Source organism: Acipenser ruthenus, chromosome 2, assembly GCF_902713425.1.
Source record: "Acipenser ruthenus chromosome 2, fAciRut3.2 maternal haplotype, whole genome shotgun sequence".
NCBI classification, from domain to species: Eukaryota; Metazoa; Chordata; class Actinopteri; order Acipenseriformes; family Acipenseridae; genus Acipenser; species Acipenser ruthenus.
This window is the reverse complement of record NC_081190.1, coordinates 19922424-19945562: the sequence shown is the minus strand read 5'-3', so window position 1 is coordinate 19945562 and position 23139 is coordinate 19922424. Positions and strand designations below refer to the sequence as shown.

Sequence of the window (23139 nt, the reverse complement as noted above, 5' to 3'; positions counted from 1 at the left end):
AAGGAACATTGAAATTAACAAGCATTACGTTTTTTACTATGTGTGCAATGATTACCTTTTAACCAGAACAACAATAATTGGACCCCTTTGACTTTGGCCAAATATTTGTTGTTCTTTTATACTTTGTATTGGAGAAGACAACACACTTAAATACCTAAAACATCCAACATATATAAATGTAAACAAGTTTGTTTATAGACGGACAAGGTTCTCTATATAGCTCCAGATATTGTGGTAAAGATGTTTTCATCAGATTGGATATGCTGTTCTCTATAAACAAGTAAAATCTAAAGTTTGACAAGAGCCTCAAAACAAATGTATGTCACTGGAGGCAACAGAGTTCAATTTTATTTGAACTTGGGTTAATAATAAAACATATTGCAGGTGCAAGCTTTCTATTACCTCTCTGGCGTCGGGTAATGTCTGACCATTAATGATGTTCTCTGCCAAGTCCTTGCGTGAAAGCAGAGTGTTTCGAACCTTGTACACAATCTGGTAGATTTCTATAAGCTTCTCACAAGGCTCATACCTGCAGAAACAGATGTTTGAAAAGCAAACAAAAACAACAGAAGAAAAATATGTCACACTTTACAGTTGTAGAAAAAATAGGAGGGTCCTTAAACATGACATGTTGTGTTCATGATATGAATTTTAAGACTATACTTGTTAGGTCTCCCAAAAAAGCAGGGGGGGTGGCTCTGTGAAATAAACAATACATCCAAAAAATCTAAAGTTTTGAGCAACAATAGCTTGATTCTCCTTTACAGATCCAAAGCAGGGATGGAAATAAGACTTGAATTGCATAGCAGTTTAGTCCATTTCTGGTTTTACTATGAGTTTAGTAAGACACACCTGAGCTAACATATACACTATGGATGAGCAAGCTCGTAGTAAAACCTGGAATGGGTGAAACTGCTATGCAACAGGAGCCTTATTTCCATCCCTGCTAAAGGACAAAAGAAGATGCCTACAATCATGAGACAGAGTGATAGGCTGACACCTAATGGTGAAAATGCATAATAATGAAACCAATAATATTTTTATTTGGTCATTGTCTTAGTAAAACCGGATCTCTGTTGGCTTGCTGTGGATGATCACAGAGCATGAGGGCAGTGTTGCTTCTCCAAGAAAAGAACAGAAAGTTCCACAACAAACAGATCCATTCTCACAAGTTAGAAAAATACCAATGCTCACCTATCCTCCCAGTATGCCTGCTCATGTAGCCCAGCGTGTTTCAGTAAAGCAGCAAACACGAATCTACATACTGTATCCAGAAGAGAATCTCCAACAACATTACCATTCTCCCAGTCTTCAACACAGCAGCACACAAGGAAAACAAGAACAACATTTGTTATATTTATTTATTGTTTTACAGATGATAATTCCATGGGCAGAACATAATTAAAGCAAGGTAGCAGAATGTGTGGTCCAGTGGTTAAAGAAATGGGCTTGTAACCAGGAGGTCGCCGGTTCAAATCCCACCTCAGCCACTGACTCATTGTGTGTGACTGAGCAAGTCATTTAACCTACTTGTGCTCTGTCTTTCGGGTGAGACGTAATTGTAAGAGACTCTGCAGCTGATGCATAGTTCACACACCCCAGTCTCTGTAAGTCGTCTTGGATAAAGGCGTCTGCTAAATAAACAAATAATATTGTCCAAAGTCTTCAGGGCACAGACTGCAAATCGTTATTTGTTTATTGGAATAATGTAAAATATGCCTCTCGTTTTGAGTGATGTTTTTTTTTTCATTAAATATTTTTAGTAATTTAGGGAAAAGTGCATTATTTATTTATTTTGTAATTAAAAAAAAAAAAAAAAAAAGTAAAATCTTAATAGCATTAGTAATGTAATTTACCAAAAAATGTGCTGTGTAAATGAAACCTGAGAATACATTTCAGACGGGAGTCTAATTAATTGCCATTACACAGCAAATAAATAAACTAGACGATCATTGGAATTATGCACACTGTATTTATAATTGAAAACTTTTGATGGAACGAATATATAGAAAGGTATAACGCATTTAACCAAATACTCACCATCCCGATAAGAGTAAATATGGCCCTAAGTCTCTTAATGCAGTGTGTTGTAAAGAAAAAAGCTGGGAGCGTTTGTTTAACATTTGTGTGATGAGCAAGTTCAGATCGTCTCATTTCTGTTTTACAATAATCTCATTTCACCCTCTTATGACTTGGAGGAGGTGGCATTTTAATAATAAAAATAAAAATTAACAAAATCTGAATAAGAAGAAAAGAAATGTAACAAAATAGCAAAAAAGCTTGCATTAACACTGATGTCATATACTGTATTACTGCAGTCACATGTTTGCAATCACACGGCATGCAGGGTAAAAAATGACATAATGCTTTATCTTGTTTATGTGACTAAACCCCAAACAGAAAAGAGCATGAGAATTAAAGTGAACAATATGAGCCCGACAACAGCGGTCCCGGGGGTTGATGATAATCTTTGGCTCCCGACCAAATCCTTGGATGCACATTGTGCGCCAACATTCTGCAGCCCTGAATTAAAGTGTGTTCACAGATTACAGTTAAATCCCAATTTGTATTGTTTATAAAAAACAAACCACAAATAGTACAAATTCCTTGTGTATCAATCACTTTAAATCTCATTCAATTCTTAACAATTAACTTTATCAATGTAGTATCAATGTCGTATGCATTGAAAAGACGTTGTATTTTACAATAGAAAATGTTTTTTGCAGGAGGTAGATTTTTTTTTGTCTGTTGTCTGTGGCGTTACCTCGGCTTATGGCATAGTCCTTCATTCTCCTCCAGAGGCTGTGTGTTGGCTCTCGAGCGGTGCCCAGAGCCAGATCTACCAGCATGGCATTCCCCTTAGACAGCTTTGCATCCCCTAGCTTGGGGTCAGCACAGCCAGAGAGCGCAGTCTCGGTCAACCACATGATTGTGGAATCTGTGAGGGGTGAAAAATCAGTAAAAAAAAATATATATATTTATATATATATATATATATATATATATATATATATATATATATATATATATATACACACAAATGTATTCTTTTTTTTTAAATTTATATAGAATTTACTTTAAATACTTAACTTCAACTTTCCTGATTATACACCAGCTAGTGAATAACAAAATATTGCCCAATTTAATATTTTTGCGAAGTTACATCATTTACCAAAGAAGCCTGATAAAAGGGGGTCTATGGGGGCATAATTATTAGACTTAAATGGCTGTAGTATTTAGATCCACTTATGATTAGATTGAATAAAAAGCTACTGTATGCAATGGGAGCCTTTGTACCAACTCTGGATTGCAAGTGTTACACCATACCTTGCTGATCATAGTCCATCTCCAAGCCATTTCGCAGGAGGGGGTTCTCTAGCCAGAACTCAGCTGCTATCTCCTGTTGGGAAAGGGGAGGCCCCTGTAACATTCCACCCAGACACCGGCCAATAGTCAAAGCCACCGACCTCTCCAAATCAAGCAGCCAGACCCACGATCCAGTCTCTGCTTCAGCTGATGGTTTAGGACTTTCTGATGACTCTAAAATAATAATAATAATTCAAAATAGCAACAAAAAGAATTGCTTCATAACAAAAAGAATTGCCTCGTAACTACAAAGTATTTTGAACCGTTCTTTATTTAAATCCTGTATACTTCAATAAATAAATAAATAACATGATCTCTGCAAGCTACCTGCACTTAAATTTACAGTATCTGATGCCAGTTGTGTTTTCTTACCAAATAGTGTTCCTTCCAGCTCCTGCTCCTCCAAGACTCCGGTATCAGGTAAGAAGCAGTTGAGCTCATTGACATGCTCGAGCAGGGACAAAAGGTGAGGCAGTAGAGGACGTATAACATGGATCGGCAGTAGCAGGAGAGAGTATATCACCTGGCACATGAGGCTTCCTGCTGCAGAGCTGTACAGAACAGCTGGAGGGGAACAATACACAGATATGACAGAATAAACACCATACCAAGACACAAGTGCAGGAAGCCTCCCTAGTGACCACACGGCACCACCATAATGACTAAATACCCAGATTGCATATTGCCACCATTTATTCTGGCACACCAACGTGGGTGGTTTACAGCATGGCTAACAGAAGAATCTTTGAGGTTTCAACCTCTTTAGATGAAAGAAACTCATTAGGAATTAACTCTTACTGTGCAGTTTCTTAACAACGTGCTTGTCAAGAGAGCTTTCCTCCAGTAAAATGGTAGACCTCCTAAAGGTGTCAGCAGCGTAAGGCAAAAGCAGGCAGAGGTGTTTATGAAGTAACGCCACACTGCCATCAACCTAAAGGAAAAAAAGCACAAATTTCAAGTTTATCGATAAACAAACAAATTATACAAGGCAGATTTAAAATCAGGAAGATACACAAGCCTGTGTTGTATAATAATTTGCAATGGTACCTTTGCTTCTGAGTTCGTGTAGCAGTGTGCCAGGAGGTGTCTGTGCATGGCTGACAGGAGACGATGAAAATGAGACGGTGGATCACTCTGCTTATGGGCTATGCTGCTTTGTAGTTTATCACTATTTTTCTCCAATTCTCCAAAAGCACGCTCCTGTGGAAAGAACATCACTTTTTTTTCCTTGTCCTTACTTGTCAATGCTGATAAAATATCTGTTTATGATGATTTACATTTAGACTGACATTTTAATTACCAATACTAGTTATAAAATGTTGGCAAATGAATCACAACTGCAAGATTGCAGCAGTGGACCGTGGTGGAGATTTAAAAACCCCATCTATTATACAAGGCTGAAATAAAGCAACGGTGCTGCAACTTTAAGTGCACTCTGAATCAAACAATAGCTCTGAGGTTCAACAACACTTAAAATGTTGGCAGACTTGTGTAAGAATTAATCCCATATTTTTGGAACAAGCAGTCAGAAAAAAGGCTCTTATAGCTAGGCTATATTTTGTTCTGAAAACTGAATCAGAAGGTTGGCACGAAGGTATTTGTTTGCACTGATACAGTATGTGTTGAATGTAGCATCAATCACAATCAATGGAATTACTATAGATGCAAATAAATTAAAACAGCAAAATGCAATTAAATATTTACAGTGTAGAAACCGATGTTCAGTAGAAGAGTCTTCAGGAGGACTTCTGCCAGGTGAAAGTGGTCGTTAGTGTCTGAGCTAACTAATGGCTGGTCCGGTGCAGAACTCTGGGTTAGCCCTGCAGATAGCTCTGCTGGAGAGCTGTACCCAAGCAAGGAGGCAACATGGGACTGCTCCTGCAGGCTGTTCATAACCATGTCCAGCTGCATTCTCTGGGATAGAGATATAGATAAATAAACAACTTTAAATAAATAAATAAGGAAGCATGTCCACATGCATGCAGAAGCCAGTTGCTGGGCCAGGTCAGTTTGAGTAACTATCAATTACACATGTGCTGTAAAAAGGTACTAGCATGGCACCCTGCCCTTTTAAACACGCTGGAGAATATGATATACCGAATCTCTATGAAACACATCAAACATTTAGGTTTCTTGGTGCCAAAGGCACAACTATGCAGCATTTCTCTCACACTGATATACATCCTAAGCTTCATCTGACAACTTTTGCAACAACATTACACTCCCGTGTTTAAGAGATGAAATGGTAGAGACCCCTACCTGCCCATTGGAAAGGCTATCCCAGCTCTCTGGGCCCTGAGGTAGAAGAGAGTGCAAAAGCTCAGTTCGCTCCCTGAGAGGGGGCAGGAGCAATGACGCACCAATGGAGAGTGTGTTCATCACAGCCTGAAAAGAAACACACACAGCTATTTTTGAAAATAAACAGATGTTCTACTTTTTCTGTGAAATCTCCACAGTAAGGTGTAGCACAGACAGTTGGGAACTGTTACGATCTAGCCTGGGAGCAGATAAAAGTGCAATTTTACTACCAAATCTGTAACTGGACTGCTGATACTCTTCAAGAAAAAAAAAACAAACAAAAAAAAAAACTTCACTTTTGGTAAGTCGTTGTGACAAAACTCAGCATTTTTAGTTACTGATCATTTCCTTTCAATTATTTTATGTTGTAGTAGTATTAAAAATATATTCTGTAATAATTTTATACAAACTTTCAATGAGATAACAGACTATATTAATACACTGATAAAGACTTCTCTACTGTACTGAATGTTTAAAGTTATGGATGATCATTTTATGCTGTACATCTCCCAAGTTTATAGTCCAGAGACAAATATGTTTTATCAAAATTAACTAGAAAAAAGTTTTCTACCAGATTCTAAAAAAGTGGTAACAGACATACCTGCTGAATAGAATCAGGTACATTTGAGTCAATGAGCCTGAAGAGAAGGTTCCTAAGGGGCCTCCCCTGCACCCCTAGGACCGAGGCTCCAGTCCCCCCTGCATGGGCCAGGGAGAGGTGAATGGCCAGCAGCTTCAGACAAAGCAGCACAAACTGGTGGTGTTCTCTGGACAGGACAACAAACACAAGGTAACTTAACTTTGCTATATACCACATATTCTGTAGGTGTTTTTGGTACTGTGTTTCTAGATTTCAAAACGTCATTAATATATTAGTGGGAGGGCAGGGGCACTGCAAATTTTATAAATACTGTATATGTTTTTGTTTATAAAAAGTATGTGTCAAATATGTCAGGGCTGGGGTTAGAATCCCCTCCCTTCTAAAAACATGTGCGGAATGTGGCCAGAGAGCTGGGAGACAGCTCCAAGTGAGTTAGGTTAGGAAAAGGGCTGAGAACAGCAGGTTGTGCTCTCTGTCCTGTACAGAGATAGCCTGTTTTGTTTTGGATGTTTGGTTTGATTTTTACTTATTTCTGTTGTAAATAAAAGTGTTCAGCAAAAGCTTTAAAACTGCAAACTCTTATCTCCTGCCTCTGTTATTCCTGACACTTGCCTTGACTGCAATGCTGCCCTTCCACAATCTGTTTCTCTTTTTATAAAGAGTAGTTTATTTTAATAGTCCAAAATTACGGAACCCTGCATATATCTTTGTCCTTCCTCGGAGCGGAGTTCTGTGCCACTGTAAATATTTGTCCTCTCAAGTAAACTGATAAAAAAATTGCAATTTAGTGCAAACTCAAATATGAAGTAGATCTCATTCCATCAAACCCCAATACTATGATGCATACCTGACTGAACTGGTGACCTGCAGGCAGAATGTTTTTAAATTGCTGTCAATCCACTGAACTAACCTTTTCAATCAGTTCACTGTTTTAATGTAATTTGATATTGAACTATAAAATTAGTAAGTAGTTTGTAAAAATAGAGAACCTAATAAAGAATTGTAGAAATGCCCCCATTACTGTATTCCTACCCCTACTTTACTTGCTGCTGTATATCATACCTTATACAGGAACCATGAGGTGAGTGAGACAGATGAGAATGAAGAAGAAGAATATTTCAAACACAATTGAAGGAACAGAAGATAAAGATTACTTAGTTGGGACTTTCAATGCTCAAAGTGGCGTCTTCCACAGTTCAAACCTCATTTCTACTAGAATACAAGGACTCGCAGTACCTTTGAGATGGGAATGGGGGTGGGGGCACATCACTGTTGATCCCATCACAGTAGCGCTCCAAGAAGTTGCGGAGGTATGTGAAGGTGCTCTCCTCCAGATCGACACAGAAAGGTCTGTGCCAAGCTACCAGCTGCCTAAAAGTATGATAAATAACAGGAGTAAACATAATGAATCACAATAATTGAAGCTCACATTCAGAATTCCATAAAAAAAAAATAAAGAAGAAAATAAAATAAAAGGTTCCAGCATGACAGCGCTGAAGATAGAAGTCTACAGTTGCTGATGTGTTCTTTCCCACAATGCCACGCTCTTGGGCTTACCACAAGGTGGGTTGGAACACATTCATCTTTGTGCCCATCTATTGTGCTTGTGACTGACTTTTTTGTTGTTGTTGTTTGTTTTTTTTGTTTTTTTGTTTTTTTTAATTTAGTCGTTGCCAATTAGTTTTTTTTTTTATTATTTTCTCCCCAATTTGAAATGCCCAATTATTATTTTTAGGCTCAGCTTACCACTAACACCCCGGTGCTGACTCGGGAGGGGCGAAGATGGACACACGCTGTCTTCCGAAGCGTGTGCCGTCAGCCGCTCGCTTCTTTACACTCTGCAGACTCACGGTGCAGCCGCCTCAGAGCTACAGCGTCGAAGGACAACGCAGCTCTGGGCAGCTTATAGGCAAGCTCGCAGGTGCCCAGCCAGACTACAGGGGTCGCTGGTGCGCGGTGAGCCGAGGACACCCTGGCCGACCTAACCCTCCCTCCCCCCGGACGATGCTCGGCCAATTGAGCGCCGCCCCCTGGGAGCTCCCATCCACGGTCGGCTGTGGAATAGCCTGGACTCGAACCGGCGACGTCCAGGCTATAGAGCGCCACTCAAGAGCCCCCAATGTTTTTTGTTTTTTTAAACTAATTGCTTCTCTGTCTTGTTAATACACAGCAGGACACCTGATTAAAATTTTTACAAGTCATCTGCAAACTTATCGTACACTCTAGCCTGCTTGAGACGTTTCAGATTGCATTTGGGTGCAATACTGTTGGATTTATGCCAACTGTTAATAGATTACATATTCTGCAATTAAGAGGATCCGCCACATGTAGATACAGTGGTTTCCATCCACATGAGCCTCATGTTACAATGAATTGTGCCAATTTAAACAGATAACTAAGGTTGGACTAACCTTTTTATTATCATTATATGAGACGTACATCCAAGGTCCTATCATAAGTGACTCTGCAGCAGCAGTTGTGATGCATAGTTCACCCCCTAGTTCTGTAAGTCGCTTTGGATAAAAGCATCTGCTAAATGTCAGATTAATAATAATATTATATTTTTTTAATCTTTAGAGGTATAATATTATCCCGTTAGTATGCTTTTTTTCTCCATCCTAGATGTGATAACGAAGTTGTTCCTTGAAAATCAGTTTACTATCATACTATCACGTCTTGTCTGAAATAATGTGCAGTGAAGCTCATTCTCCATTCCCACCTGTCTGTAGGTACTGCTGTCCAGGCTAGGCTATGCGAAGTGCCAGCAGTAATCTGCTGAATGGCTACTCCCTCCAAGCTAATTACTTTCTTGGGTTTTGTGACAGGAGTGGAGGTGTGTCCCTGCCCGCACTGCCCCATTGCATTGTTACCCCAGGCATACACTTCATTTTCTGCCAAAAAAATAAAAATAAATACAGTTATTACAGGCTTTGGCACTTGTAATACAGTATGTTATTTGTCTTCGTTATTTCATTTATTCCCACCATGTGACAAGGCAAGACAGTGGCTGTCTCCGCAGGAGATATCAATGATCTTGGTCACACTCAGTTCCTCAATGAGACGGGGCTTCAGGGCTGTTGTTTCAGATGAACCACATCCCAGGCAAGAGCCACAGCCCCATGCAAACACCTGCATGAGAACAAAGTAAAAAAAAAATACATATTTTTAAATAAGCTTTCAGATTTTTTTTTTTTAAATAAAAGCCAGTGACTGCTCTTACCTGTCCTGCGGAGGTCAGTGCCAGTGAGGACTGACTGCCTGCACACACTTTCCTAATACTGAGACCTTGCAGTGCTTCAATTACTTTGGGCCTGTACACTCGGTTTGTATCCCCATGGCCTAGTTTACCTGAAAGACAGTAGCAAAAAACACACATTATATCAATTATGGTTTTGTGACAGAGAAGAGGCTCTGCACATGAGAAATGTGTGTTTGGTGGCTGGCAGCCATCTTGGCTCAGGCACAGAGCCTGGGGACAAGATGGCCACCTTTAAGCAGCCACCCAGTTTAAATTGGTGTGTGTAATTGTTTAATTTATGAGAAAAGTGTGGAATGTGACCAGGTGGGAACTGAATTATTGATGTCAATTAACTCCTGGACACACCCTATAAAAGAGAACAAAGAAATGTTTGTTGTGGAGATGGTTCAGTGAAGGTGCATGCCAAGCCTGAACACAGTGTTAAAGTCAGGTTAGTTCATGTGTGATATCCATAACTTGTGCTGTTTATTTAGAAGAGTTTTGTTTAAATGATGTATTTGTTTGTTTTTGTTATTTGAATAATAAAAGTGTGCCAAGGCATTGAACTGCAGTTTTCAGAGTCTAGGTACTATTTCAAGGGTGCAAACCAGCCTTGACCTGGGACTCAACCACAGGTTTACTGTACGTTTTTTTTTTATTGGAAAACATTTTTTCAACCAAATAATGTGTTTAATGAAATACATTTCACACGATGCAAAACTTAAGTTCAAAACAAAACAGAACAAAATAATATAATGCAATACTGTAGGTTTGATCCTCCAGCAACAAGTCTCTAATACCAGTCTGAATGAAAGAGAAAGTGAGCTGAGCTGAGCTAAGCGCACTTGATTAATTAGCCATTGACCTCAGCCCACCTCCTTCCTTCTCTTCGTGGGTTCAATCACCCCGGGCACCCTGTGGAGGGTCTCGTGTACGTGTCGTAAAGAAAGCCTGGTTCTGGTTCACACTGTCTAAGATGGTGTTATCTTGGTGTGGCCCTTTGCTCTTTTGTGCGTAACCTATGTTATCTCTTGAGCGCATCGGTTCCTCCAGCAATGTGCGATTGTGTTTATTCCAGCAGTCAGACGGTCGCCATCAGTGCAATTAAATGCAATATTGCATTTACCAGTTACTATACCTCCTCTGATAATCTCCTTTTAAAACTAACAGAGTGTACAAACCTGCAAACACGTGTATCTTATATAGCATTAAAACTTCTTTCTGTGTTATCCAACATTTCTATATTTAAAAATTGGTTTACATAAATATATCTAAATAAATAAATAAATAAATAAATAAATAAATACAGGGCTTCCACAATGACTCATGCTTGCAGGAATCTTTTTTAAGAAGCTATGCAAAATAGTTGATCATAATGCACTCCATGTCTGCATACTTGGGAAATGATACAATGCAATGCACCTAAATCAGTTGATACTTAGGTACATTGCATTTCATCAGCTGGTCCTTGGCTTAACATGGACTACAGTGTAATCTGCAATTATTACGATTGCAAACCTGATGGCATGCTTTGAACACAGAAACAGCAGGTCATTTTCACAGAACTTTTAAACTGTATTCTGAGGACATGTTTGATTTAGGCTTAGCATTGCTTCAGTAGATAATGCAGACTTCATTAAATAAGAGTCACCAACACTCAATGCCAGTCAAGTCTCTATGAACCAAAAGCACAATCTGAATTGTAACTTGACCAGTGCAGGTGTATTGACATTTTCTTTGTCATCTTTCATAACAGGGCCACACTGTAATCAAGGTAGACCTTAAAGCTCCCTACATTTCAGCTGATCATACTTCAAGTCTGAGCTCCATATTTACCATTGTCACCACCTCCAAACGACCACCCTACCCGGCCATCCTGAGCCACCGCAATGGTATGGGAGCTACCGCAGGCCACCTGCCCCACTCCACTGATATCCTTCACAAGGGTCGGCACATTCCGGCTATGGCTGTGACTGTGCCCTATAATAGAAAAATATGTAAGAAAGTAAATCCACATTTTATGCAAATTACTTTTAAAATTATTTTTCAGTTTCAGTCACATGACAGACATACCCCCACCCTCATCAAACATCCAACATAACAAAAATCAATGAGATCCTTATATTTAAATTTAAAAAAAAAACACACAGTGAGCAATGCAATGCAACTCCCAAAGAACTGCTTAAGTAAACCGGTGATAAAGGCATCCAATTACATTTTTGTTAAAAGTACCTAAGTTGATTTGCAATCCAAAACAGCAACAGCAGTGCATTGATCAATTCTGTCTCCTTAAACACGTCACCATTTTTAACTTTTTTTACACTCTTACACCTGGTCTCCATTTGCCTCTTGGCAGATTTTCACCCCATGGACAAATGTGAGATACAATCTGCTTTTATATACTGTACTGTAGTGTTTAGCCAGATTAACTTTGGTGAAGTGCAACAAAAGTATCTGACCTACCACATTCACACACAATATGCCGTAGAGTAATTTTGTCCAAATCAAGAAAAAACTTGATCTGTTATTGTAAAGCAGAATAATATTCAAAATATGTTTTAAGCATGTCAGACAAAGAAAAAACAGTAGACTCACCAAGCCTACCAAAATCACCTTCTCCCCAGGTATAGAGTTCTCCATCACTAGTTACAGCTGCACTGTGTCTGTATCCAGCAGACACACAAACCACAACCTGGGGAATTCAAAGATAATTGCACCCCATGAAGCGAGAGAAATATAATTTGCTCACACACCATTTTATACATAATACTCTACTGCATGATTTTTTCCCCCTTTTTTAAGAGATTTTTATATCATGTATGTTTAATCAATTTAACTCTAAAGCAACAATACAGAAAGATAAATAACCTTAGAGTTACTACGGTTATCTCTAAACAGGTTGAAAGAGTAGCCATCAATATCATCAAAGGAAATATAAGACAATCGCCACAGTTTTCCTGACCTTGCCAAGCAATGGTCCCTGGATGAGTTTGGGATATTTCTGAGTTGCGCTGTTTCCATGTCCAAGTTTCCCGTAATCGCCATCCCCCCAGCTGAACACCTCCCCCTCTACTGTCACTGCCATCGTATGGCCATCAGAGCCCTTTGAAGAAGAGACTTTCCTGATGTTTCGAGGGGGCTCCAGCACCAGTTTCTTGGGAACCGATTGATTATTGGAGTCTCCCAGCCCAAGTCTTCCGTAGCTTCCTTTTCCACACGCTTTCACCGAGCCGTCTGTGGACACTGAAAACGTGCAGTACTGTCCAGCTTCAATCTGAGAAGAAAAAACAGCCTGAAGTTATTATCATTACTATTATTATTATTATTATTATTATTATTTACTACTACTACTGTTAATAATAATAATAATAATAATAATAATAATAATAATAATATTAGCAATACTTAAGGGCAAGAGACTGCTGCACCCTATCAGCAACAGTGCCCAGGTTTTGAATTGAAAAGTATATCTTCGCTATAAACCTGGAATGTGATCACTATCAAACAGATCTCCGCACATGCAGATGTATTAAAAACAAAAGATTACAGTATGTGGACACTGTACTTAATTTGAACGTGTATACCATTTGTGGGTTACTGAATCCCTGAGCCAGCTTGGGCTGCAGGATCTTCTCCAGAGTGCCTTCCGCTAGCTGGTGACTGCTGTTACTTCCCCAGACATAGACAACAACAGCGTCATTCTCGCTGCCCTGGGACCCAGAACTAGTGTTGCAGGAACACTGGCAATTGGAGGCCAAATGACAGATCTGGAAAATAAAATATTAAAATATATGCAAATCAAGTCTCTCAGCTGGACAGTGTGTGATTTTTTAGGTTACTTGAATTATGTTTTTGTTGTATTAAACTTTAATAAACAGGATGCTGAGGGGTAACGGGCTTGCTTACACCTAATATTTATGGTGCATTAAATGGATAACTAGCACAGATATTGTTCAGCATTACTGCAATGCACAACCAAGGCTGAAATAGGAAATATACTAAACCAGTAAACAAACTGTCCCTTCCTTTCCACCCCAAATCCTGTACTTTTCTTTGATTTATGTAATTCTAGAAAAATATATTAAATGGACATGACTAAAAATAGTATGTAAAACTATGTAAATGTCTTATATAGCAGTGGTATTTAGATACTGTATGCCACCGTTTTGATAATTAAAAAATGCCTAACATGTATACAGTATACTGAAATACTGTAATGCCATAAATATTTGAGACCAAAACATTTGGCGAATCACACCCATAAAACCTATTTTGCTCCAGAAATGTTGGTGACCTGTTACAATATACTAAGTTTGCATTTTTAGTGGAATTTGATATTCGTGCCAAAAATGTGAAAAACGCATAATAAAAGGCTTGCAAATATTTATGGCTTTAGAGTATGATCTGTCACTCTGATAGCCCAGCCCCATGTCTTGAATGGCGCAGAGCAGCTGAAGATGATTCAGTAAAGTGAAAATAAACAACACAGTACACACCTCCTCAAAGAGACAGAGCGCCACATGAGCGAGAGGGCAAAGTCCATCGGCGGTTTTCTTCAGTTCCTGGACATGGAGAGCATCTCCTCCAATACCCTGAAACCAAAGAGACAAGAGTATTTCACTAAGAACAGCAACTTCCAAATCTATTTATTTAACCAGGACAGAACCCTTGAGATATATATCTCATTTACAAGGAGGTCTTGAAAGTGACTTCCTAACTCATCACCAGCAGCTGGGAAAGGGGGGGGGGCAGTTGTTAGTCTTTCTGCTACAGATATCTAGTTGTTTTTCTAGACTTGACTGTTACATAAAAAATAAAAATACTTTTGGGACATGATCGCATGCAATAATGTGAGATATGGGCTCATACTATACCTGATATTCTCTGTGCCAATGAAATAAACTTACTGAGTATTGTCTCATCTGGGCCAGAGTTTTGAGAATGCAGTCATGCCCGATCCCATCCTCATGCTCTGGCAATGTTGCGTTGGTGGCTGTGGAGGCTGCCATTGACACTTCAATCCACTCCAGCAAGAACCTAAGTGACCCCCTCTGCACTGCCAGCCCCAGCAGCAGCTCCAGAGCCAGCCTCCTACCCGCGCTGTCCGCCCCTGAGCTTGGGACAGAGGTCTTCTTTAGAAATGCTGTCACCTGTGTCAGGCAGTCCAGCCCGACTGGCGGGATCTTGTTCTCATTGGCCAGGGAGAGAGGAGGTAGTGAGGTGAGCACCGAAGAGGCTGTGGCTAGCACGTCATTGCACAGGGCTAGGCTGGGGTCCAGTCTGGCTTGGTACCAGTTCTGCTGCAGCAGGGCAAACAGCAGGCTGAGGCCAGTCCTCACGCCCATCTCTATCAGGACGTCTGTCCCAGACTTGATGCGCATGCCCTCTAGCCAGGGGTCCGAGGCATGTTCCAGTTCCCCGCTGTCCAGGCTGTTTGTGGAGGAGGCCTGCAGTCCAGTCCGAAAGCGATCATGGTGCTTACTGGACAGTGCATAGTAGATACGCTGTATGGCTGCCAGTCTGTGGTGCAAGGACAGTGCATAGGGCGTACTGGCCAGGGTGCGGCGGGCCAGGCCGAGCTGGCTATGGAGGAGTGCTTCCAGATACGCCTCCCGCTCCTCCGCAGCGCTTTCATCGTGCTCAAAGTCTGGGAGCCGGGGGCCAATAAGGTCCTGTGCCGGCTGAGCCAGCCCCACCACCTCCTTGTTGTTCAGGAGCTTGCTATAGAGGGTGGAGGCTCCCTCCCTCGTGGACACCTGCTCACTGTTCTCCGACGCCCAGGAGCTGTTTAGGTGCTCCTGCCACTTTAACATCACATGTGTCTGACAAGGAACCATTCTCTAATCATAATCCTGCAAAGAAGAAAGATAGCGTGTTTGAAAACAGGATCAGTAAGAATGATCAATTCTCTGCTGTTAACAATCAATTATTAAACAATTTAGGCAACTAAAACACTGTACAGGCTATTGGTAGCCTTTGTATCAGAATTACCAAACAGCTTTTGAAATCCTTTTTTGTTTGTGCTGCATTTCTTTTGGACAGAATTCCCTCACAGACCAGTACATATTTAATATCCCATGAGAGCTACAGTATGAAAAGCAAACAAAGAACACAAAGAAATACTGTTGCTGAGCAGTCTTTTTTAATGATTGACATGTAAATCTTATCTTCAGGCTTAAAACTATAGGCTATAAAATACATTATAAATTGAACAAGAAAACTAACAATTTCCACAGAAAGACTGCCAAGTGTAGCCAGCCATCCCCATCTCTAACCCTCCAGGGATACAGTAACTGCACCAGGTATCCGGTAAATTAGGTCACTGTTCTCAACAGAGATTTGACAGTAACTCAGTAGGGCTATTCCTCACAGAGCATGACAAAAAGTGACACAACTATTTAGGCCTACATAACAGGCATTAGTAAACAGTCCACAGGGTAAGTTTGCTGTAGCCGCCTCTTTCTCACTCTACCCCACATACTAATATAGCTTCTGGAACTGGTACTGTAGTTCTCCCAACAGAAAGAGGCCACCCTTATTATGACACGAAACAGTAACATTATTTTAAAAGTCCCATACAGTAATGATTCACAAGCGATATAAAAATGATGGGTCCAAATTATCTTAAATTATGTCTTTGTGCTGTACAGTACATAGTCACTGCAATTGTTCCTCTCTTACAGGCAAGCTGAACTGGCAGCTTCCCTCTTGAAGAATAAGCATGCTACTGTACATGGTGCATTCATCAAGAACAATATAGAAAAACACTTTAGACACACTTCTTCACACAGTAAATCAACACCACTTAAATCTGTGGGCTTACTGGGTCAGTGGGAGTAGGGTACTGTACAGTAGGTTCACACGGCTCCCATAATTCACTATACAGTATCCTCATTAGTGGTGGTTCCATCTTTTTAACACGTGCTGAGAAGACTTTCACGTTTCTCACATCCAAAAAATGAAACTAGGGTTTTTGTTTTGGAGACAGTCGCTACTGAAGTCATCTGTTTACACCCATTTATTTATTATCCAAGATTAAAGGTGCACTCAGATATTTGGTGCCACAGGTAAAATAAATGTGGTTACAATTAGTGTTGGCTATTCATTACAAGCCATGCAATGCCCCCCCCCCCCCCCCAAACTAATCATATTAGTAGAATTACAGTATGCCTAACTCCTGTCCTGTGTAGAGGTACGGTACCCAGGAATGGTTACAAATTCCTACTGAATAGACTCAGGACAAAAATAATTGTTCACAAAAATATATAGTACCTCATGCTTTGTGTTCAAACAGATTTATGCCACAAATGATGAAGAATGACCAAATCACTTATTGTGAAGTTATAAAAAGGCCATTCCTCAAAGAAAAATAAGTCTCTTATTATTCTTTCCTTTTTATCTGCTTCTTAAATGTTTAGTTCTGCTTCTTAAATATACTGTTCTGTATTTTTTTTTAATATTCCTTCATGTAATAACGTCCATGTAAAGCTATGCTAAATTCCCCTCAATCCACCTGAAACTCACTGACAGCTAAACTCATCAACCAAACTGATCAAGAGGAATGATTTGCAAAATAGATCAGAAATTGACAGCATATGAATGTAAATTTAGATGTAACTAGTTTCACCTTGAGTGAGTCTGATTCATTAAATGTTTTCTGAGATGCCTTCCTTCCGAACCCTTCTAACTTATGTGGCACCTGTGTAAATAAATCTATATCAGAAGGTTGCTTTATTTAAGTCTGGTGGATGACTTCCCTGTTTAGAAACATGACCTGGTGTTAAGAGAGCTGTCATGCGCAGTCTTAGCAGCACTACACGTGTTAAGGCTTCTACAGGGACCCACACACATTTATTACACTAAGGCTACTGTTTCTTTCCAAAGTACAAATATAGCAGGGTGTCTCCAACTTGCTTGCTGTACAGCACAGGGGGTTCTAACTAATGACAGAGCATGACACAACTCGTGTAAAAACTCCACTGTACACCAGCTACAGCACAAACGTTTTTTATATTACTATTTTCCCCCACTTTTTGATGCCTATCACAATTATTCCTACACATAAAAGGCATTTTCACAGGATCTTTTTCTTTTAACTTAAATACTATGTGATCCCTGTTGTAAATTGCACAATTTGCTGATTTGTGAGCCTGTGGACTTTCACATTAAATATTTTGAATTCATCCCAAGGCCAGGTCAAGCAAATGTTTTTAGATAAACTGTAAACTTTATCGTAGTTGAACTGGCATTGCAAATATCCCCATGAATCTGGGGATATTTGCAATCTTAGATAAACTGTAAACTGTATCGTAGTTGAACTGGCATTGCAAATATCCCCATGAATCTGGGGATATTTGCAATCTTAGATACACTGTAAACTGTATCGTAGTTGAACTGGCATTGCAAATATCCCCATGAATCTGGGGATATTTGCAATCTTAGATAAACTGTAAACTGTATCGTAGTTGAACTGGCATTGCAAATATCCCCATGAATCTGGGGATATTTGCAATCTTAGATAAACTGTAAACTGTATCGTAGTTGAACTGGCATTGCAAATATCCCCATGAATCTGGGGATATTTGCAATCTTAGATAAACTGTAAACTGTATCGTAGTTGAACTGGCATTGCAAATATCCCCATGAATCTGGGGATATTTGCAATCTTAGATAAACTGTAAACTGTATCGTAGTTGAACTGGCATTGCAAATATCCCCATGAATCTGGGGATATTTGCAATCTTAGATAAACTGTAAACTGTATCGTAGTTGAACTGGCATTGCAAATATCCCCATGAATCTGGGGATATTTGCAATCTTAGATACACTGTAAACTGTATCGTAGTTGAACTGGCATTGCAAATATCCCCATGAATCTGGGGATATTTGCAATCTTAGATACACTGTAAACTGTATCGTAGTTGAACTGGCATTGCAAATATCCCCATGAATCTGGGGATATTTGCAATCTTAGATACACTGTAAACTGTATCGTAGTTGAACTGGCATTGCAAATATCCCCATGAATCTGGGGATATTTGCAATCTTAGATACACTGTAAACTGTATCGTAGTTGAACTGGCATTGCAAATATCCCCATGAATCTGGGGATATTTGCAATCTTAGATACACTGTAAACTGTATCGTAGTTGAACTGGCATTGCAAATATCCCCATGAATCAGGTCCCTCCGTCTACATGCATAGCAATCAAAAGCTTGTTTTCCTTCTCAGACAAACAGTAGGCATTGAACGAAGATATGGAGTATACAGTAGAATATTTGCCCTTGTAGGGAAGCAGGAGCAAGGCCACACACAGTTTATAGGTCAAAAACTAATTTTTTTAATCAAGGCCGTCTAGCAATGGAGTGATATATGCAGGCAAGTTTTTGTTCTCATCAAAAATCCTGGAAATACTTCTCTATGACAGCACAAAACATATTGCAGCAATCAGATCTGGACAAGTCAGTATCAATGCCCAAACACAGCAGAATTCTTAATGTGATTTTCTGTATGTCATGAATTAGCAACAGATAGAGGGATTTCATTACAATTTTATACTTATTTTGAATTAAGAAGGAGAACCACAGGACATCTATTTGCAAATATAATCACAAAGTGGGCGTGCTTTTACTGTAACAGCTCCCACCACTGTAGCTATAGTATTTGATGCAGATGTTCAGTTATATAACGTGCTTCAAATCCAGCATCATAGACTACTGTACTGTACATTGCATTGACCCCTGAAATGATACAGCTTCAGCAGTTCCAGCCTAAACAGGGCTCAACTGCAGAGATACTGCTCAACAACCAGCTTCTTGTCTCCCGTTGCTAATACCAGCTACTAATCTGTATGGCAGCAAGACAGCCCACAGTATAGCTAGACACAGCAATCCTTCCATTATCATACTATAAAATGGCTTTACAGAGCTGCCCTCCTACTCCATTACTGTTACTGTAATATTCAGCCAGGAATGTTATTTTTAGCAGCACATTCTCAGCTGGGAATGCAATGTTGAAAACACCAGTAGTGTCAACCATTTGACTTCCATGCGGACTACCCCAAGGAGCCAATTAAAAACCCTCACATGTACGGTAATGTTACTGTAGATGTTTCACTTGTATAAACTCACAAATATCCCTTTTTAATGATCATTACAGGCAGTATTTAGGTCTGCCACTGTTTATATAAATGAAATAAACCCAGTAGACTCCTGAAGAAACTGACGCATAAATACATAGGCTCCCCTTACAAGGATGATTTAATTTAGAACAGAACAGAATGAATTGATATGGTCTGAACAATTTGTTTAATTTATGGAGTGCCATTTACTGTAACTGAAGTGTGAATAGGTCTTTGTATGTGACAGAATCTTAAGTAACAATTTACTGCACCTTAGACAATGGTGTCCAATGGGTCATATACTGTAAAACAAGAAAAATTCACAAGCAAGAAATGTTTGCTAATTTTACGTTTATTAAATCCGCAAAATTAATGTGCCGTGAATTATATTATTCATACATGTGCCGTACATTAAAAGAAAAACCCTGAAGGCCATTAGCGAAATTAAGTTCACAAATAGTTCATAAATCATAGACATATACTAGATACACACACTGAACACTATTAAATATGGCAGCAAAAAATAATTTGCTGTAATACCAAATTTATGCAAAAATATTAAGTAATTTATGTTATAAAGAAAAACAGGCCAAAAGTGCTAACAAACAGTGCAGGAGTGAAAAAGTGTGAAGATTTCAGTCAATTCAAGACCATCCTCAGTGCAAACAGGTGAAGAACAGTCACGTATTTAAACCATCCACTTAAATAACATGTGCAAACAAAGCACGAATGTCAGTGTATAATTAATCAAGCTAATTGTAGTAGGGCCAGTATCATACATAAATATATTATCATTAAGGTAAATGAATTAATATTTTCATGCAAGCCATATGGATTTCCTATACTTATTGGGAACATACAGTAATCATGTGTGGAGCCACTGTCATTTTCCTTTTTACCTGGTCAAAATGCAAGAAAGAGAAGATAATACTTGTTTTCACAATGCATGTTTGTGTAATATTTAGCCAGAATAACAAGGTAGACTAATTCAAGTGAGAGTCAGAAACCCACAATCTTAAAAGCTTCTGCCACGACATGTCTGTCTGCACATTAATTACATTATGATAGCAATCTGATTTCTAGAGGGTGGACAGCAGCTACAGTAGTTTGTTTTAAGTATCAGCATAAAAGGAAAGACAGCAGGGCCATGAAAAAAGGGAAGTACGCATGCAATCTGACCATTACAATGTCAGTGCTCCCATGAATAAGCTACATACTGTACTGTATGGAGTGGCTATAATTAAATGGCCATAGTTAACTTCTTCCCGTTTTTATGTATGAAAAGTATTTAGTTGTAAATCACATACAAGAATTTGTTTTTAAACACATAACCCATAATGAAATGCTTGCTACGTGCAGCAACAGTGGCAACAGTTACAGTAGATGTCATTCCTTGGTCATGTGCATAGCCCAAAACAAAGGGACGATACAGTAACTTAAAAAGTGGTATTCTGGTACTGTCTTCTGCAATTGAAAATTCTTGTTTTACTAAACTGCTGCTGGGAAGTCCAAAAAAATATATTTTTTTACTATATCGTGTTCAGAAATCTATATTTTTTATTGATGTGACTAGTTACTGTAAAGGCGATCTGCATTACTGTGATTATTGATTCTACTTGTTCACATCCTAATTCCGTTTAATTTATTATGGTATATTATGATATCGGGAGTTTCCAGTCTTTTTGGAGTAGTTCCTGGTTCTGTTGCTCCAATATTAAGTTAATATAATTTCTCTCTAAATGTGTCTTTAGCTAGCTTTGAGCTTACTGGGAGCTTTTCTGGACAATCCTAAGTGCCGAGAACAATATGACTCCGCAAGCCTCACTTAATCCCTGTTTATATGTCAGTGAGGTGGAGTTGAAAGTTCATATTGTTACCTGGTTTGAAAGAAATGAGGAAGGCTGTTTAGTTTCAGCACCAAGCTCAAAGCCAAATCCAGGTAAAGGCAGATTTAGAAAAAAAGAAGAACTGAATATTGGAGGAGCAGAATGCACACACCATACAACAACGGGGGAAAAAATAGAAATAACATTTGAAGTGAACTCTTTTGAAGCTTATAGACTGACCTACTGCAACAAATTCTTAAGAGATTTTTTCAGAGTTCAATTAGCAATGCAGACATCTCCTTAGGGTACTGGTACCCCCCCCCCCCCCCCCCCCCTTAGACAGAGCACCCTAATAATATACTTGTTAGAGCTTTGCTGTCTATGACTATGCCAAAGGAGGGCTACATTATTATATTATTATATTACACTAAATGTTTGGATTTGATGACTTGACAACTTTCCAGGTTACTTCACAAAACAGTGAAATCCAATAGAGTATAACCAACAACAAGGCCTGTCAGCAGCAGCAGAAGCAGCAGCAGCAGCATCATCATCATGTTGGACATGATTTTACAGTGGCCCATACACTCCAGACTGCCATGCTCATAATCATATAATTTATGGTCAAACCATAAATGATATGACCACATTCCAGCGCCTCCTTAAGACTCACCTCTTCAAACAGCACCTTAGAACTCCTTTGTTTGTATCCTGGGACACTATCACCCTTCATTTAAATGTGCTTTATTTTGCTCTTATCTGCCCCCTATTTTACTGCATTTTAATCTTGTACTTCAGAATACTGTAATCTGCCAAGTGTTTAACCTGTAGTATTTTGTATTTAATCATATCCTGATGTAACTATCACTATTTAATCATACCCTGATGTAACTATCACTATTATCTGCTGTATTATTGAATTGTGGTTTGTCACACTTGAACAAAAGTTATTGTATTTCTTACTCTTATTGTATTACTTGTATTGTAACACGTCTTGAAATGTATTTGCTTACGATTGTAAGTCGCCCTGGATAAGGGCGTCTGCTAAGAAATAAATAATAATAATAATAAGACGAAACTCTTGCAAAACGTTCAGTGAATGACTTCTATATTCCTTACATCTGTGACATGCCGTATGTAGAGTATTCTTTGCACTTTGAAATCAGATTTAGACGGAGCTGTGTGGAGGATCTATGTAGTATATTCTGCAGTAGTAGTACAGCACTATACCAGTACTAGCACCACGGCAATACAAACATTAACATTCCCGTTTGACGCAACTACCAAACCAGCAGTACTGTCCAGTCTTTAAACATATTTTGCAAATCCAACATCTTACCTCTTATTTCTGTTTCATTCACACCCAATTCACGTCTGGTGCCCTCTCTGTGTCACTGCCAGGCTATAATATTATTGGGCATAAAACAGCTCTCCCAAGGTCCTAGGTTTGAAACCTCTAATTAATACGTACTGCGAGTAAACATTCAGTTAACTAATAAACACTACTAGTAATATACTTGTAAACTGCTGTCTCACAGTCTGTACCCAGGATGTTACGTACAAACAGCTCCTGCTGTTGCTATGAAAAACATCCAGGCCTGCCTTCAACGCACCGTGCGTCTACCACGTGTGTCGTCAAATCTCTGCATGAAACGTCACTCCGTTAGCCAGATTGGAAAGGGTTCCTCA

General features: G+C 39.2%; 1 protein-coding gene across 9 annotated transcripts in view; it reads right to left on the bottom strand.

Moving 5' to 3' along the window:
* LOC117409423 (probable E3 ubiquitin-protein ligase HERC1) overlaps positions 1-23139 on the bottom strand; it is a 66638-nt gene extending 43499 nt beyond the window's left edge. For all 9 annotated transcript variants that reach the window (XM_034904240.2, XM_034904243.2, XM_034904253.2 and 6 more), the window contains exons 1-21: positions 22790-23139; positions 14411-15355; positions 14000-14095; positions 13088-13270; positions 12466-12777; positions 12099-12195; positions 11340-11483; positions 9486-9613; positions 9250-9394; positions 8985-9156; positions 7502-7636; positions 6266-6431; positions 5626-5751; positions 5071-5280; positions 4414-4566; positions 4165-4297; positions 3739-3930; positions 3328-3540; positions 2765-2938; positions 1195-1309; positions 403-529 (exon numbers count right to left, since the gene is read on the bottom strand). In XM_034904240.2, coding sequence (XP_034760131.2) covers positions 403-529; positions 1195-1309; positions 2765-2938; positions 3328-3540; positions 3739-3930; positions 4165-4297; positions 4414-4566; positions 5071-5280; positions 5626-5751; positions 6266-6431; positions 7502-7636; positions 8985-9156; positions 9250-9394; positions 9486-9613; positions 11340-11483; positions 12099-12195; positions 12466-12777; positions 13088-13270; positions 14000-14095; positions 14411-15340 — 3951 coding nt within the window. In that variant the 5' untranslated portion in view covers positions 15341-15355; positions 22790-23139. The remainder of the gene's footprint in view (positions 1-402; positions 530-1194; positions 1310-2764; positions 2939-3327; positions 3541-3738; positions 3931-4164; positions 4298-4413; positions 4567-5070; positions 5281-5625; positions 5752-6265; positions 6432-7501; positions 7637-8984; positions 9157-9249; positions 9395-9485; positions 9614-11339; positions 11484-12098; positions 12196-12465; positions 12778-13087; positions 13271-13999; positions 14096-14410; positions 15356-22789) is intronic.